The following is an 18,057-nucleotide window of genomic DNA, read 5'->3' on the forward strand; positions in this document are numbered from 1 at the left end:
CACAGTGCAAGCCGACGGCAGCACAAACTGCAGCCTCCAAAATTATCTTATCACACTACCTCAGCACCTGACCTCACTAATGATCTTGTGGCTGAAAGGGACCGAATCCCTGCAGCAGACAGGTTCCGACATCTGTTGGAAAGCCTTCCCAGAAGAGTGGAGGCTGTTACAGCAGAATATTAAATTGCTTTGTAATGAGATGTTCAACAATCACTTATTTACAATAATCAAATACATACTGTATGTTTGATTCAGTATTGAAGTTTGACAAACAAATAAAATCACTCTGTCAAATCAAGATTTATACAGCTCGAAACTCCTGTACCTGGAGAAAGCCAAACACACCTTCATCTCCACTCGTCTCGATTACTACAACTCGTAGTGGGCCCTCTTTAACTACTCAAAAAACATACTCAACATTGATTATTTTACCTCCAACTCTTCCTAATTTTAAGAGAAATTAAGGAACGAAAAAGTTCACTTCATTAACAGCTGTAAAGCATGCACAAATACAACGGATTTAAATATGCTCTATACCTGTGATTGGTGCTGACAGTACTTTTTATGAAGCACTACCATAAACCCAAATCCCAAATAAGTCTATGTGGAGGTCTAACAAGAATAAACTTACTCCTATTATCACTATGTAGGATAACATGCTGTTTGGCAAATGAAAGGAATACATATTTAGCATATAAAACATTAAATATTTTCTCATTGTGTTTAGTAACAATGCTTTATGTCCTGTATTCTGTTTTGTGTCTCTTTCAGTTTGAGGTTTGACATGCCTGTGCCCATTGTCTCATAATTTGTCCAAACCTGCTGCTGTATTTCCTCTAAAGGGGTTTGTATCTCTTTAATGTGTATTTGGTGAATTTAAAACACAAACATTTTTGCTTTCTATTATATAATTTGTAGGTCCATATAATATGGGCCATGTAGTGTAGTTTCAGAGATTGCCACAGACAGACAGTTTACTCCTATGCATGAAATAGGCCGAGCAAGCAAGGGTGTCACTCTCGCTCTCTGATGCAATCACTTTCTCTGATGCACGCACGCACACGCACACACACGCACACACACACACACACACACACACACACACACAAACGCATAAGTCATCCTTTAGGCTGATTGCTGACGATGCGCTTCTTTGAACTGGGCTAGGAATTCAATAAAAACAGCTGCTCCGATGTAAAGTGTTATATAAAGTGTTGCAAAATCCTGAAAAAAATTTGCACAGAATCACACAACATGAATAAAACGTATACTTATAATACAAAACTTCACCTCACTTCACCTCACCCAGAACAGTTTTGGGTTTGAAAGGCGAAACTAAGCTTAATTCTACTGTTCCTGGCTGTTACTGTCAGACTGTCTGCCCACCCCTCTGCACACACCCTGTGGCGTCATCATCTACTTTGACTCATCTCTTTGTTTTGAGTATACTCTGCATTTACCTGCATTGGAAAGAGTAATTGTAATATTTAGGGCGTTGACTGTGACTATAACTTTTAATACTTTCTGATGTCCCACCAGATCAGATCACCTTGTTAGATGAGCAGGTACACTACACCAGAGAGGAGAACATCTACAATCAACACAGCATCAATGGTAATGGTAAGTAAAAATCTGTGATTTGTTTTAAATAGGTGTACCAGATTAATCTGGTTAATTGCTTTTTGAATTATAATGTAAATTTAATTTCACTGAGAACATTTGTCACCGTCTCTGACTTACAGAGACATTAAGTGCCGGCGTGTAACGCTGTTTGATTGTTTCTATTAACAAACATGCTGTGATAACCAAGATGAACTAAGGGTACAGAGATTAGCTAGGAGTTTAAAGAAATATGTGTAAAAGTGAAAAGTAATTTTTTCAAATAGATTAGGAGTTGATGAGTAGAGGATAATGATTCTTCTCCAGATCTCCTTCTGCATCAATTCTGCATCTATTTCCGTGTAAACTTATTGCCTTTGATCTGCTTTCTAGGGGTATGATTGGCTGCTTGAATATCCTTTAGAAAGGTTTCGGTTTATCGTTTTCTGCACAGATGCACCTAAACAAAGGAAGGCGGTCAGGAAATAAAGCATTTAGAGGAGATATGTTTATTTACTTAAATCTTTTTTCTGACATAGCCTGCATCCAGACTCGTAGACATGCATCATGCATCATGCACTGCTCCCACGCTTCATATCAGCTGCAGTGACTCACAGTTGCTAAGTTACTCAAATAAAACAAACCAGATAAAACTAAGGCGTGGCTCCCCCTTAATAATAGAGTGAGCCTGTGGCACACCTTGTAACAGTACTCCAGTCACATTCAGTACACATTCACATTCATCATTTGCAAGATTGAACTTGAACTTACAAAGCTGGCCAATTTGTGAAAACATCAGGGACAAAGCTCTCTGACTACTGCTGCATACTGAAGCAAAATGGATATACCTCCTTATTTCATATTGAAAAGGATAAGCAATATCCCTGTTTATTTAACGAATAAATAATACTGTATTTGCGAAACTAAAAAAACAGTGGTGGAATGAGTACAGTGTGAAAACACTCTACTAAAGGTTGTAGTAAAAGCACATTAGTATTACATCAAAATTAACTTAAAGTTTCAAAAGTAAAAGTACTCATTATGCAAAATGCCCCATTTCCAATTAGAGATACATTAATGTGTTTATCACTTTAATGTTGCAGCTAGTACTAGTTAAAACCATCTCATATATGGCTGGGTGTATTACATTTAAAGTTAAGTTAATCTATTACAATACATCTAATTTATTAGTTGATTTATATGTCACATTATTATTAATAATCTGAATCTGAAAAGTAACAAGTCACGAATGTTGCCAGATAAATGTAGTGGAGTAGAAGTAACCTATAAAGTAGCATAAATGGAAATACTTGAATAAAGTACCTCAATATTGTACTTCAGTACAGTACTTAAGTATATGTTCTTAGTTACTTTCAACCACTGTAAACAACAGTGGATGACATGTAGTATCATTATGTTAATGAATGAATGTCCCTGTCACATTTAAGCCAATTATTCTTTGAAATATGACTCCACTGACCGCAAACATTGAGCTGTTAGACAGTTATTTGGTTTATTCAAAATGCCACATGCTGTTTAACTCCTCTTGAGATGGATATTTGCTTATATTTTAATGTTGACATGACTGTAATGTGTTTAATTTACATTTAAAACATTAAAGGTCCCATGGCATGAGAACTTCACTTTATGAGTTTTAACATTAATATGAGTTCCCCCAGCCTGCCTTTGGTCTCCCAGTGGCTAAAAATGGTGATAGGCCGAGCCTTGGGTATCCTGCTCTGCCTTTGAGAAAATTAAAGCTCAGATGTAGATTTATTAATTTGATTAGAACAATGTACATTAATTAACATTTCTATAAATGCGCAAGTGTTGGCCAATTAGCTAATTTTCAACTGTAGTCCTACCTAGTATGCATGTCTTTATGGTGGGAAGGAACCCGTGCACCCAGAGGAAACCCATGCAAACACAGTGAGAACATATACACTCAACACAGAAAGGCCTGGAAGGACCTGGATTAAATCCCAGAACCTTCTTGCTGTAAAGCTAAGTGCTAACCACCAAGCCACCGTGATGCCAGATGATCACTCTGGAATCTTGCCCCTTATGAGGTCATAAGGGGCAAGGTTACTTCCTCTTTCTCTGTTTTGTCCTCCAAGAGAATTTGGCTCACCCATGAGAGAGAGACATCATGGCTTTAAGAGTCAGTTGGTCAAGTCCATACCCCCAGCCTCCACTCCCCCCCCCCCTCTCTTCTCCTCAAAAGCTACAGACTCAGAAATGGCACATACTAAGGAAAGCTCAATGTGGAACTGGCTCTAGGGGCTGTAATTCTGCACCAAAGCTGCATTTTGGGGATGAGACTTCAGATGGGATTAGGAGACCACTAAGGTCTATATTAAAGCATCCAAAGAGTTCCATGTCATGAGACCTTTAAGTTAAAACATTTTCTTTTCAGGTCATCTGCCATAATACAAGTACTGCAAAAAGAGAGGGAATGAAACATAATTATTACTGAGTGAGAAAGTTGGTTTAGAGATTTAGATTTATGCCATTTTCAGGTCTTTTCCAGTTATAAAACCGCACAAACATCTCTATATCCAATTTAATTTAATTTCTAGTTGAACACTCTGTTGGAGATGTGACAAAACATGCAAAAACTGAATAGTAAAAAAAAAAAAGGTTTAGCTGACTGAAAACCAACAGTAGCGGTGTGTTTCCATTCCAGAAGAGCAGCAGCTCACCTGTGAGTCATTTACTGAATGTAGGATCCGCAGAGGCCAGTAAACAGTAGCCTATATTAGAGTGTGGAGAAAGTGTGGAGAAAATAGTTTTCAGAGTGGACTAATTACACAAAAACACAAAAATAGACAATGAGAGAGAGTAAATCCAGAGAGTAAATCCAGAGGGAGGCAGTAATGCATCTATAAACATGCCAACTGCCGTAAAACTTTAAAGAAGAAGAAAATCACCTGTATGCGTCAGGTACGGTGATATATGGGCTTACTAACAGTAACTCCACCTCCTGCTGGTGGACACCTCTGCTCGCCCTGATCGTCTCTTTGTGCGCCTCTCACACACTTTCAGTTGCGCGAACAACTAACACGCTACTGATTCTGTTCTGGCGCTCTACTCGCGTCTCGCCTAACTTCTCACCATGAGTGTGGCCTCAGAGAGTGTGTTTTTGTCCGCTTTACAGCCCAACACCTCGGTCACCACCTATGGACTCCCGTCTGAGATCCACCTCGGGAACGGCGGCACCATGTCGGACGAAATGGCCCGAGCGCGGCGTGTCCAACAGCAGGTTCAGATGAGACTGGCGGAGAAATCCACACTTCCGCGTCAAAATGGATCAGCCGCACACTACGCCATGTCAGGTACACACCAACACGTAACTTTAATCACTTTCAAAGTGAACAGCAACGGCCCATTATGTTCAATGACAGTATTTGGTGTGAAGAGCGCGCAGTAAGTTGACAAATGATTTGGGCTCAGTGAGGGACCGCTAAAGCTAAAACTACTCCTTACAGGCACAGGTAACAGGTGTCTGACTCTGACAATAGTGCTGAGGTTATAGCCTGGTAATTGGCCCCATGTTTGTGCTTATTTTACCTGTAAGCCAAATAACATAAATAAGACAGAAATTAGGGTTCGGTTGTTTTTGGAGTGGGCTCCAGTGAGGAGCTGTGATATTAAGCATTAAACACTGGATAGCAAAACTTGATATATTCCTCATTTATATAAAAAAGTAAAAGCCCTCCAGGGTTCCCTTCTCAGTGTTTGAATCATACCACACAAGCATATTAATAGCTTGTAAACATCAAGATAACTAACAAGCAGGCCCTATTAGGAAGTTTAGACAGGGACAACATTTTCCGAACTTGGCCCTTCATCCACACCCTCTCCAGCACCATAGACCTTTGTCAGATCCAGCTTTCTATCATAGAAAACAAAGAGAACCAGATAATATGCACACGAAAGTGGCTGCACCAGTGATTATGATTATTCGACTAATAGATTCATCTTTAGCGGTTACCAAAAGTGAATTTCTCTTTTATTTCTTTTAATGGAACCAATTTCATGAATACCCCAAAGTGACACATGCATTACACCTTGTGTGTGTGTGTGTGTGTGTGTGTGTGTGTGTGTGTGTGTGTGCGCGAGCAGGCATTCCTGTAGACATGTTTCTTGGCAGCTCGTCTTGATATTTGTTAGCAGATGAACGTAAAGCTGAATCCTTTACAGCGATCTTACGTCGCTGTGTGCCATGTACGAGCACCTTTGGAAGGGTTAATGTGTAACCGGTTCAAACAAGAGCTGCTTTCATGGACTTCCCTGATAGCAGACCAAGGTGAAAGCCTCCCTTTGTGGGATTGGGTTTCAGGTCTTACTCGGTTTTAAAAAGGTTACGGTTGAAGAGATAGGCCTATTTGGGTGATGACGGTGTCGTGAGAACCAGATGTTGTGTCGTCTGTTCGAAGACGTCGCATTGAGTCATCTGGACACAGGTGGGGTAGTGAGACACAGGTGTGTGAGCGGCAGTGAGACTCCCACGTCAAGGTTAAAGGCTCCCAGGAGAGCTGTGAATTAGTTTACTCTATTTTTACGACACATTTGATAATTTGATGAGGTTATTGTGCTGAACTAGGGCTAGTGTAGACAAATAAATATGGTGACTAAAACTTTTGCACCTGGTTGATGCATTACGACATTCCTTCACTTCCCATGATCCTTTCTGTTCCCTAGGGGTGTTTATATAAAACACATGTTGACAAAGTTTTCCTTTCGGGGTCATATTTTGAAGTTGGAAAAAAGTTAGTATACCGCAATATGTTGCAGAATATTGTAATATGTTTAACATTGCAATGATATCGTAATGGGACATAACTATTGTGATAATATGGTGTTGTGGGGCTTCTGGTGATTCCCTACCTTAGTGGTCCAACAAACTACATGGAGCAGGTAGATGCTAGATCATACTCACCGAGGCAGCAGCTCAACGTCAGTTCTTAGTTACATAACCCTTTAAAATTCTGGTTTGTGCACTACCCTGTGGCTTCAACAATACCTGCCTCAAGATAAAAAGTGTTTGTGCCATTTTTAATAGCCCGAATGCATAGGGACATACACGTCTGTTTAATGAGTCACTGTCTGGTTTACCACCATTATAGTTGTCGAACAAATCAGATAAACATGGCCGCACTGCAAAAAAATCTAGACCAAGCATGATGTTTTACACTGTTATCTCTGCCTGTCCTTTGCCCTGGCCTTTGCCAGGAGGAAAACGAAATTTGTACAAGAGGGGGAGAAGAATTCCTAACAACACAATAGTGAATACTGCAATTTCAGTGGTTTGTGGCTTTAGAAGACTGGAAAACACCCAGAGGATTCTGCAAGAAAAGTCTAGTCTTGTGGATTTAAATGCTGAAACAATCGTTCCTGATTGGTGTTCACAGGTATGCAGATTTCAGCAGAAAGTGAAAGAAGAAAAGAGAGTATATCTTAAGTAGAGGCTTTATGACCAAAGTGAATTTTTCAAAAGTTAACAGAAATGTTAGTTTCCAAGGTGTGTTTTCCGTGAAGTGCAAAGGTGTGCTGGGCGTTGCCGAGGTTGGGCTTGGACTGGGGCCACGGGGCGTGTCCTTTATACCAACTGGTTTTGTTTGTGTGTGTGTCTGTGTGTGTGTGCTCGTGCTCTTACTAAATGAAGCGTGAAGGCATTTCACCCCTCCACTCTGTTTACACAGGGAATGTAAAACCCTCAACATACAGACAAACATGCACAGTGCACTAACTTGATTTTTTTAATGTTTCCTCAAAAGGTTTTAGTTATTTTTCTCTTTTAGTTGCTGTCTGAGGTCATTACATTTGGACTCCCTCAAGTAAAGGAAATAGTTTTGAATCAGGATCAGTGCAGCTTGGATTAAATACTGATCACTACTGTAGCTTGAGCGTCATGTCGGAACATGTTGCAGATCTTCAAACACTGCTCTGCCGGTTACCTTTTTTGGCAGGCTAGCAGTGGGGCTCTACGAATATCACCACAACTAATAATGTAGTACAATGACATTTTGTACAGATGTTCATAGACTCCAGAGGATGACTCTTACTGACGTTGGTGATTCCCTGACTTTTCCTCTAGTACCACCATGAAGTTGACATTTTAGTTTTTTTGTAGATATATCTGTTCCCCAGAGAATGATCTGTAATAACTTTGGTGATCCTTAAACTTTTCATCTTGCGTCATCAGGTCCATTTTATATTCTAACACAACCTGCAACACGAATGACATTCCCTATCAGCCTCAGCTCAACCTTGTTTTGTGCTATTTAGTAAATGTTAGCATGCCAACATACTAATCTAAGACGTGTGAACATTTAACTTAGAGCCGCTAGAATGGCTGTAGTCTTTTTATTGTTAGTTTGTATCACTGCCTGATGGAACAACATGTGACTTCCTAAAAATCTGTTTCAGTCTTCCTAAAAGTAAATGACGGGATGTACAATGAAGTCCTAATGATAAGAAGTTGTATAATTACACACTTACACACATAGATACTACATACAGTATAATTAATAGGGTTTTGACACTTTTTGGGACTTATTTTGCTTTCAGTTATTTTACGTGCCTGCTGTCAAATTCACCACTCACCTGTCTGGTAACTCTGTATTCTGGTTTGAGACCAAAACATTTGCAATCTGCGCTGGGGGAGCCGAGAGTGTCTTTGAGTAAAGGGTAACCCGAAACATCAGGCCTGGTGACTGGTTATGTCCTCCTGTTACAGACTGTGTGTGCGCAATTGAAAGTTCAGTCTTCAGTGAAACAGGACACCTGCTATTCAAATTGTGTCTTTCATGCAAATCATTGTTGTAAATATAATAGTTCAAATAGTATCATGATGTAATTAAATCTACCTCCACTTGCCATTTTTTACCTACCCTCTATACTTTGCATGTTGCCATGTTAACAGTAAGTCTTGCACACAAAAAAGCCTGTCTCAGTTATATATTTAAATAAGCGTATATAGGTAACAATGAATTAAAAAACCAACAACCCAAAGAAATGTGGGTTTTAAATTGGAAACACAAACTTGTAAAAGTAAACAGGATGACATGTTCTTGGTTTCCATGAGTGCAACGTTATGTGCAGTAACACCAAAGGTCAGGCTTGAGTTGATGTTGTATTATTTATGTATGTGACAGAGCTCAATGATCAGTTGACACAACAAATACCATTCAGCGTGTTCTTCCTGTCAGGTATAGCCAGGACAGCTAACATTGTTCTGCTTCTACATAATTACAAAACAATGTGATATCAATGTGATATTATCTGTGGTATTTATCTGGTATTCTGCTTCCTTTCAGACTACGGCGGCTCTTCAACAATGAAATATCAGACCTACAACCCAAACTACAGCTCTAAATCCTTTGTGTACTCGGGCTCCAGAACAATGGTAAGCACTACATCATGATCTCACTGTTATAGCGTGTATTCACACCTATCACAGAAGTATTTCATTGATTATGTTATGTGTCATTTAACCTGATGTTCACATTTCACATGCCAGAGTGGTTCACCAAGGATGCATGTGTGGTATTTCACAGTGTGTCGTAATGAGATCTTCTCAGGGTTTTCAAGTCCACACTCTAGATTCCTCCATTTTAGTGATTCAACAGCAAGACACTGGCTTTGTGCCACAGATGTTTGAGCTCCGAGCTTAAGATAGACCTGAAGTTGCATTATAGACTTCCCTATGATTTTATAGTTGAGTCAATATTGTTGCCCTCCTCTCCTAAACAAACATATTTTTATGTAAGAAATGTAAATTAATATGACAAAAAAAATACTTAGGGCATGACCTTTATTTTTTCCTGTGATAAAATTTAGAAACCATGTTTGCCGATATGCTGGGACTACAAAAAATAGAATAAAAATGGTCTTCTGGTGATAAATGTGATTGTAACAGTTACTCTTCTCCACATCCTCAGGGTCCACGCATATCCCAGCGGTCGGGCTTTAGCGGCCATTCTGTTGGCCCAGACCTGGCCCAGATGCACAGGATCAGTGTTGGGGGGGGTGGTGGTGGTGGAGGTGTTGTCGGTGGTGGTGGTGGTGGTTTTTATCATGAAGACATACGCATGGGCAACTACCAAGGAATTGCCAGGCAACCGAGCCGAATAGACCCAGAGACCCTCTCCTTGCATGCAGTGCGGCAGCACACAGCGCAGGCAACTCCCTGGATGGTGGATGGCAGCGATGCTGGCAGCATGATCTCTGAGCGTGACGCCACCCTCAGCCGCCAGTACGCTCAGAGCGTAAACAACGGCTACACCAGCCAGGTGAGGCAAGGAGGAGGAACCATGACCTTTACCTCACCCATGCGCCGATCACTTAGTGGCACACTTTCCCGCGGTGGAGGGATGGCAGTAGGAGAGGCTGAGGTCATCCAGCAACCGTCCTTCAAAGGCCCAGCCCACCGCACCATCAACAGGATTACAAACCGAAACCGGATGAGCGTCGGCTCTATGTCTGGACAGCAGATTTCCTCAGGTGGAAGCACCTATGGTGGAGGCGGGGACAGAGTGGACAGAGGGTTCATCACATCTGGAGTGTCCTCTGCTTCCCAGGGGAACCTTATGCAGCGTCAGGGCACCATGTCCCGTGCCATGTCAGTCAAAAGCATGCAGAGTGTGGGCAGGGGCATGGACATCTACAGCGGGCAGATGGAGATGGGAGCCAGCATGGGCAACCTCAGCGGGTAAGAAACTCACGTGACAACAAGGTCACCCAATATTTCTGTTCACATTTACAATAATGCTGTTTTCATTTGCATGTTCTCATGCCATTACTGACAGTTTTATGTAGTGTAGATATTCTCTAACTTTTCTATTGTCAAGAAATCCTAATAAAAGACCAAAACCAAGAATGAACTAATCCTACTAACAAGTATTGTTTGTGTAGGCAACGCCTTATATACAGTAACTAGTCCCCTGTGCTTCCATTGTCCAAAAACAACTGAAAACACATCAATGAGCCACACATTTGGTCAGATTGACCTTTATTACGACCAACATGGTCATGTAGTTCATCTTAAATCCACTCACACATACACCGTCGTGCTGTCTTAAAACCTCACTTGTGCTTCAAATATGTCTTAAACTGCTGCTGAAAGTAGTTTCAAGCTATTGCTGTACTTACTTCAGTTTGAGTTATGTTTGCCTGAAACTACAGTGTTTAGTTGTTTAATGAAATATTGAGCAATTGTTCTCTAAGCTCTACATCTTTAATAGGCACAAATGGGTTTGGGGCCTTAACTACAGACAGGGTAGGGTGGTCGGAAACTATTAAGAGACGGTCTAAACATTGGTTTTGATCTCTTCATGGGATTTCTTGACAATAAGAAAAATATAGAATAACGCCAGCCTTATCTTTTTAATTAGGTCCTAATACACAATGACAGAGGTGAGGCTGTAGTCATTCTGGTGACTCAGTCTGTCGTACGTTCAGGAAAAATGATAGTCACAACTCTCATGTGTCACAAGGTTGTAAGTCAGGGTGTGAACAGTTTATTTCATAAGAGCTGTGGATTGGAAGGAGGCTCCATAGTGGCAGGACTGGTTTTGGGTGTGGCAGATTAGTGTCAGGCCTTGCATTTCACACATCCCACAGCGCGTGGTTAGCTGAATGAGTTTGCAGAACACTGTGTGATTTGAAATACATTCAACAAGTTAAATTCTGCTGACAAGAAACAAATCTACATCTACAAATAATTAATGGTGCCTTCTAATTCAAACATCTAAAAGACTCCCATACATAACATACTTATGGCATCATTCAAATGTTTTAGATTCTTTGTTTGAATTTGTCAATTTGCTCCTTCACTAGAATCAATTCCTTGGACATGGCCACAGCAGTGCAAAATCTGAGAGAGCTCGACCATGATCTGCAGGTCCTTGGTGCCGCCTACATTCAACATGAGTGTTACAATGACAACGATGCCAAAAACGAGGTGAATATGGCCAGCTTTCCCGGAGAAAATGTGCTAGTTAAGGTGGTAGGATAGGGTTCGCCATTAGTCCGGGGGTGAGGGGAATTCATTATTTATTAAACACTAAATAATAACTTTAAAGAATATTATATACTAGCTAGTAAGTGGCGATTTTGGGCAGCCAGCCTTTCAAAAGATAAAACAATGAAATTAAATGTTAACCGATCAATACCTATAACCATTGACCGACGAGCCCTAAACGGAGTCTCAGTTCACCGTCCGGGAGGCTCTGACACATTTTCTGCACACCGTGTCCGCGGTAGGCTTGTACCGTTAATGTTCTGTGAATTGTCGAACATGTGCAACCACTTTTCTGAAACCACTTTCCTGAGAGCACAGCGAGACTGACAAGCCCGTGGCGTTTATGTTCAAGCCTGTCTCCACCTGCAGGTTGTCAATTGTGTGTAAGGAATGTGAGAGAGAAAACAGGACAGAGTAAAACGGCAGATATCGCAAGTGACGATGTAGTTAAGGCAGACATGTGTTGCTAAGTTGACCGCCTTAGCTGCAAAGTATTGAATTCCTCAGAGTCTTTCCTCTTTGCAATCCCTTATTGAGAAACTCAGTCAGAAAAGTGTAGGCGTTGATGTCGATTGATGGATGTTTTTCTCCATTTCCGGTGACATAAAATATATCTTCAGTTTTGTTTCTGTTCCGGTGTGCTCAAGCTGTTCCCTATATTGGTCGATTTATATAACTGCTGTAAACGTACTTGGACCACGCCCTGCATAGGTGTTGACTGGCGCGCACACACACACACACACACACACACACACACACACACATCAATTTAACAAATGCCTGAGAGAATATTAAGCCTTTGAATTTGTTTTTCAACATGGACACAGTTTTGATGGATTTCAGGTCATCAGGTAGCTTGTTCCAGAGAGCAGGAGCAGAGTAACTGAAGGCCCCCTCACTGGACCTGGATTTCATTTAGGACATAACTAGGGGTGGGGAAAAAATCGATACAGCATAGTATCACAATATTTTCACTGACAATACTGTATCGATACACAGGCGGCAAGTATCAATCTTTTTATTGTATATGTGTTGGTCAGTTTGCCTGCTTGACAATTCCATTTTGCAGGAAAAATATTGAAGTGAGATGAACAAACAGAGAAATGTATATTTTTTAGATAAAACAGATGTTGACAAAGTTTTGTTTTTGGACACATCATTTGAAATAGGGAAAAATTAGAAGTTGGAAAAAAGGTTATAAATTGCAATAATATCGTATTGTGGCATAAGTATCAATATGATATTGTATCGGGGGGTGTCTGGTGATTCCCAGCCCTAGTTATAACTAGGAAGACTTCTTCCTGATGACCTGAGAGGCCTGATGGGGTTTTAATCAGTGATGTGACAGACAGACTTATGTGAAAGACAGCTCAGTCGCTTAGTGCTGCCCTGTGCTTTTAGCATGTTGAAGTTATTTTCTCTACTCTGAGTTATTTTCTCTGCTCTGCTCTCTTGTGACCTGATTGTCAGTCACTGTTTAATGAAAAGAGATCCAGATAATTTTATATTAAAAGAAATAGTTTGACATTTTGGGCAATATACTTGTTCGACTTCTTTGCTGAAAGAGAGTTGGATGAGAAGAATGATACCACTCTTCCTGTTTGTATGGTAAATCTGAAGTTACAGCCAGCATCCTGTTAGCTTAGCTTAGCATAAAGACTGAGAAACAGAAGGAAACAGCAATCCTGGCTCTGTCCAAAGGTAATAAGAATTTGGCAACTCTAGTGGTGACAGCAATGCATGCAGATGCATCATGGATCGAACCCAGGGTCACTCAGAATAAACATGAGACTGCACCAATTCTTTTTACGATTTGAAAGTTAAAGGTAAAATAATTTCAAAGATGCTCTATTCACATACACATTCTACACGTAGGGGCTTTAAACATTCTACGCTTGGATCAATTAGAACTGTTTATGTTTAGTATCTAAACTAAAAAAAAGACTTGAATCACCTTACCATTGGAGAAACTGGAGTTACCAAAAAATGTAATATCATGAGCGGAATTTCTTCCCAACAACCTTGTCTCTAGGTGCGTCGCTTGAAGGGTATTGGTGATCTGGTGAGGCTGTTTACCTGCGATAACCTGGAAGTGCAGCGGTACGCCACTGGCGCCACACGCAACCTCATCTATGAGAACATGGACAACAAGGTAGCCCTGATCGAGGAGCGCGGCATCCCTCATCTTGTTGAAGCTCTTAAGGATCCAGACGACGAGCTCCACAAAAACATCACTGGTAGGAAATTCCCGACTGGAGTCATTTTAAATAAAAAACTTGACATAGGGAGCAGAGCTGAGCATAGACTGCTTGTTTTGGACTTTTTCCTTTGATTATGCAAATTAGTTAGTCACAATATTTGGATGCAACATGATCTTGGCGAGGTGTCCTTGGAATTTTTTGAGCCTACAGTAGCCTTTAAAATTGATATTATTCTGCAACTTACAAATAGGAGGACACAGAAGTCCACAGATTAAAAGCATCTACTGTGACTAAATTATAGTTTCAAATGTAAGAAACAGTATTCTTTCTCACAATGGAGTGTTGTTGTTTTTTTGGTCTGTTGGCTGTTCACAGTTCGAGTCTAAATAAGTTGTTTCCAGTTAACTCCACAGCCTTCAACACTCATATATTCTGAAAAATGCATCCACTTTAATTCACAATTTTCTGTCATCAGTGGCGGTCATACTTTATCATAAAATGAACGCTGATTGGAAATTGAGAAAACAGATGTTACAACTCCAACTTCATACTGTAGTGTAGAGATTTGTAGACATTGCAGTGTGTCTGAGAGTATACAGAGTATGAAGTAGAGGTGCCGACTTTTCTACAAGGTGTGTGAAGAGGGGGGTTAAGGGAGTTGCCTGGTCCCATGGACTCACTGCCGCTCCCTTTTATGATGAGCAATGGCCTTGTCACTCTATCCTTTGAGCGGTTACACCTTGATTTGAGTCTCTTGGGTCGCTAAAACAACTCATGTTGGTGTGAAAGTGAAAAATAACAAAGCAACTGTACCTGGACACCTTTTTCTGGGCAGTTTGCCAAAATGTGACACAGTGTTTTATAGTGCCAAGTAATGTTTTATATTTACTGCCATTTTAGTTTTCTTTCACGGGTTTTGGAAGGAATTGGAAGTTTAACATTTTGTGAAATATAGTTATTTGCTTTCTTGCAGAGATTTTGATAAGCAGATCCATACCACTTACATGTGTGAGAGTGGTTTCAAAGCGACTAAGGCTTTTCCCCAGAACTTTGAAGTATTTCTATAAAACTAAGGTCACTGTAAAACATGAAAATTGAAGTAAAGATTTTAGAAAGTCTGGACATCCAGGTTGCAAAATAAAACATTAAAGAAGCTGCAGTAATATGCTAAATAAAGCATACATGCCTTTTTGCTGACTCTCCCCTGGTGTACATGTGTGCAGGTATCCTGTGGAACCTTTCATCTAAAGACAACCTGAAGGAGAAACTGGCCAGGGAGACGCTTCCTGAGCTGACTGACAAGATCCTGATCCCTCTGTCTGGCGGCGGAGAGTCTGAGGCCGTCCAGACGCCCTCTGAGGCAGACATCTTCTACAACACCACAGGATGCCTCAGGTGCACATCACTTATCTGTGTCTTCTGTCTGTGGTTTGTCCCATGACTTCATTTGCTTTTTGGGAACTTGTTCTGGCTGGGCACACCAACTCACGCAGCAGCTCACAGCTACTGGAGCTTTTACCACACCCATAAAATTTCAGCCTTGAGTTGCTTTGGCTCTGTTTGTGTGCACCCTTGAGTTTTTTTTTAATCTCCATATTTATTGTCATTACGGGGTTATTTACAATGCTCCCTGCACAGTGTCAGGAGTGGGAACTCACTCCCGAGCCAAGCTGCATTGCAATCGCTAGTAAAAGTAATCACATGCATAGTTGCCGACTGAATTTTTACCTGAAATATCTCTCTGACCCCTCAATGGCTCTTTGTGTGTTCAGGAATATGAGCTCTACGAACGACAAGACCCGTCAGATGATGAGAGAAACACATGGACTGGTGGACTCTTTAGTGGACTACATCAAGACCTCCCTTGATGATAACAAGGCAGAGAACAAGGTGAGACGAAACGTGATGGAGCTGACTCTAAGCTGCTGTTTTTGTTTAACCCAAGGCTTGTGTATTCATTTGCCTCTGTGTGTGCATTTATTACTAGGGGGTGGAAAATTCAGTTTGTGTCTTGAGGAACCTCTCCTACCAGCTCTACGCTGAGATGCCTCCATCTACTATGATGCGCCTGGAAGGCACAACCAGAGGTCAGGACTCAGGAAAGGGCGACGCCATTGGTTGCTTTACACCTCAGAGCCGGAAAGCCAAAAATGTATGGACACGTAAGATTCCCCATCAGCGTTTTGTGCGCACGGACCGGATTCATTCGTCTCAATAATGTCTTCTTGTGTCTTCCTTCCCCCCTGACAGAGCAAATACCAGGATCTCTCCACTTTCACCGAGGTGGCTCGGGTGCCAAAGGGCATGGAGTGGCTGTGGCACCCACAGATAGTGGGGTTGTACAACCGTGTGCTGCGTCAGTGTGAGATCAACTCCACTACCCGCGAGGCTGCTGCCGGAGCGCTGCAGAACATCACAGCTGGAGACAGGAGGGTAAAGAGCATATTCATGAGCATTCAAATGCGACAATCTTAAGTTTATATGTAAGTAGCATAAGTTTTATGTGCCCCGTACAGCATTTGAATGGTCTCTCTCTCTTTGTCCTGCAGTGGGCGTCAGTGCTGAGCCTGGTGGCTCTGGAGCAGGAGCGCATGCTGCCAGTGCTGCTGGACCTCCTGCGTACCAACAATGACTTAGAGCTACGTTCTCTCACAGGCTTCCTCCGAAATCTGTCCCGCCATTCCAGGGATAAGAATGCCATGGGTCAGTCTTTCTTTTTCTTATTGTTAACGTAATGGCTCTGAGTTACTTTTTATAACTAATAACCAATTTACTGTCATATAATTTTTTCTTTTTTATTCAACCTTTATTTAACCAGGAAGTCCCTTGAGATTGAAATCTCTTTTTCGAGGGAGACCTGGCCAAGACGGCACACCAGTTACACTACAAACAGAAATACAGCATAGACAAAATCACACATAGAGGAAAGGACAGGTCACATGGAGCAGTTACATTTTTGTATGTAATAATGCCTTGTTTTATCACATTTTAGACAAACCCCAGCAATTGGTGCGTTGTGAGATGACACTCATCTGACCAGTGTTGGGTCTCAACGTAAATGTTGAAACGTCTGTGCCACTGGATTTAGCATTTTAAATATTTTACTTGGAAAAGAATTTACTTGAATGTACTGTATGGGGTTTGAAATTTTCTTTTTTTTAATTTTCATTTGTTAGCTCATTTTAAGTTTAAGTGCAAATTCAGAACTTGATTGTAGGTATTTATTTTACAGGCTTAGAAAATCAAATAAGTCATATTTGGATTGAATGATTCAAGTCAATAAAATCCGGTTGCTCAAACTCGTTCGGGTAAATTTAAGGTTAAATTCAAACTTTAACACCCGGTACACCCAGGGTTAGCAAATAAAATACGGAAAATCTCTCATGTGAAACAACCAAACTGAACATGAAGCATCCCATTGCTAACAGTAATTATTTGATTGTAAAAATAACAAGACTTTTTTTTTTTTTCAGCCACAAAGGTGGTGAACAATCTGGTGAACAAGCTGCCTGACGATGGAAAAAAGAAGGAGCCCTCCAGCGATGTGGTGATCAACATCTGTGGTGTTCTCAATAACTTGGTGACCAGCAGCACTTTAGCTGCAAGAGACATCACCTTCTTTGATGGCCTGCCAAAACTGATCGGCATCAAGAACTCACATGACAACAGGTGAGTGGTTTGTGCTTAAACACACTTTATGGTTAATGTACTGTAATGTATGTACTTAGCCTGATTTACTTAGCCATTTGCACAACATTTAATATTGAATGTTTCACATAATATTGCAGCCTGTCTTCTCACACAATGTTCTTCATACTGAGCGCTAACCTTGGATGAATCTTCTTTTTTTTTTTCAGCACTGGGAAGATAAAAGCAGCCAAAGCAGCAGCCACAGTTCTCAGCAATATGTTCCAGTACAAGAAACTGCACAAAAATTACAAAGAGGTAAGAGATTTAAAAGGAGCTCTGCATGACTGATGATAGAGCAGCCAAAGAACAAAACAAATCAGCAATGTATCAAAGATAATGCGTCTGTTTTTATTATTGTTTTATTCTAATCGTCTATCGCGAGTTTGAGAAGAGTTTTTAAGTGTCAATCACATCCATTCAGATACAAAAGGATCAAATAATGAATTATATGTTTAAAGTTATTGTGACATCAAACTATAAAATCACACAGTAGCATATATATATATATATATATATATATATATATATATATATATATAT

The 18,057-nt window shown here is 40.7% G+C and overlaps 1 protein-coding gene across 4 annotated transcripts in view; it reads left to right on the forward strand.

The window, feature by feature from the left end:
• The first annotated feature begins 1,371 nt into the window (after positions 1-1,371).
• pkp3a (plakophilin 3a) overlaps positions 1,372-18,057 on the forward strand; it is a 17,518-nt gene continuing 832 nt past the window's right edge. Inside the window, exons 1-13 of one of the 4 annotated variants that reach the window (XM_034880075.1) lie at positions 1,372-1,620; positions 4,757-4,934; positions 8,922-9,010; positions 9,546-10,315; positions 11,443-11,566; positions 13,659-13,863; positions 15,051-15,222; positions 15,600-15,717; positions 15,815-15,979; positions 16,078-16,260; positions 16,377-16,530; positions 17,301-17,496; positions 17,685-17,772. In XM_034880075.1, the coding sequence (XP_034735966.1) occupies positions 1,558-1,620; positions 4,757-4,934; positions 8,922-9,010; positions 9,546-10,315; positions 11,443-11,566; positions 13,659-13,863; positions 15,051-15,222; positions 15,600-15,717; positions 15,815-15,979; positions 16,078-16,260; positions 16,377-16,530; positions 17,301-17,496; positions 17,685-17,772 (2,505 nt within the window). In that variant the 5' untranslated portion in view covers positions 1,372-1,557. Of the gene's footprint in view, positions 1,621-4,518; positions 4,543-4,588; positions 4,935-8,921; positions 9,011-9,545; positions 10,316-11,442; positions 11,567-13,658; positions 13,864-15,050; positions 15,223-15,599; positions 15,718-15,814; positions 15,980-16,077; positions 16,261-16,376; positions 16,531-17,300; positions 17,497-17,684; positions 17,773-18,057 lie in introns of those variants that run through there. The other 3 variants (XM_034880076.1, XM_034880078.1, XM_034880077.1) reach the window with 3 other exon arrangements.

This window comes from Etheostoma cragini, chromosome 8 (assembly GCF_013103735.1).
Source record: "Etheostoma cragini isolate CJK2018 chromosome 8, CSU_Ecrag_1.0, whole genome shotgun sequence".
NCBI classification, from domain to species: Eukaryota; Metazoa; Chordata; class Actinopteri; order Perciformes; family Percidae; genus Etheostoma; species Etheostoma cragini.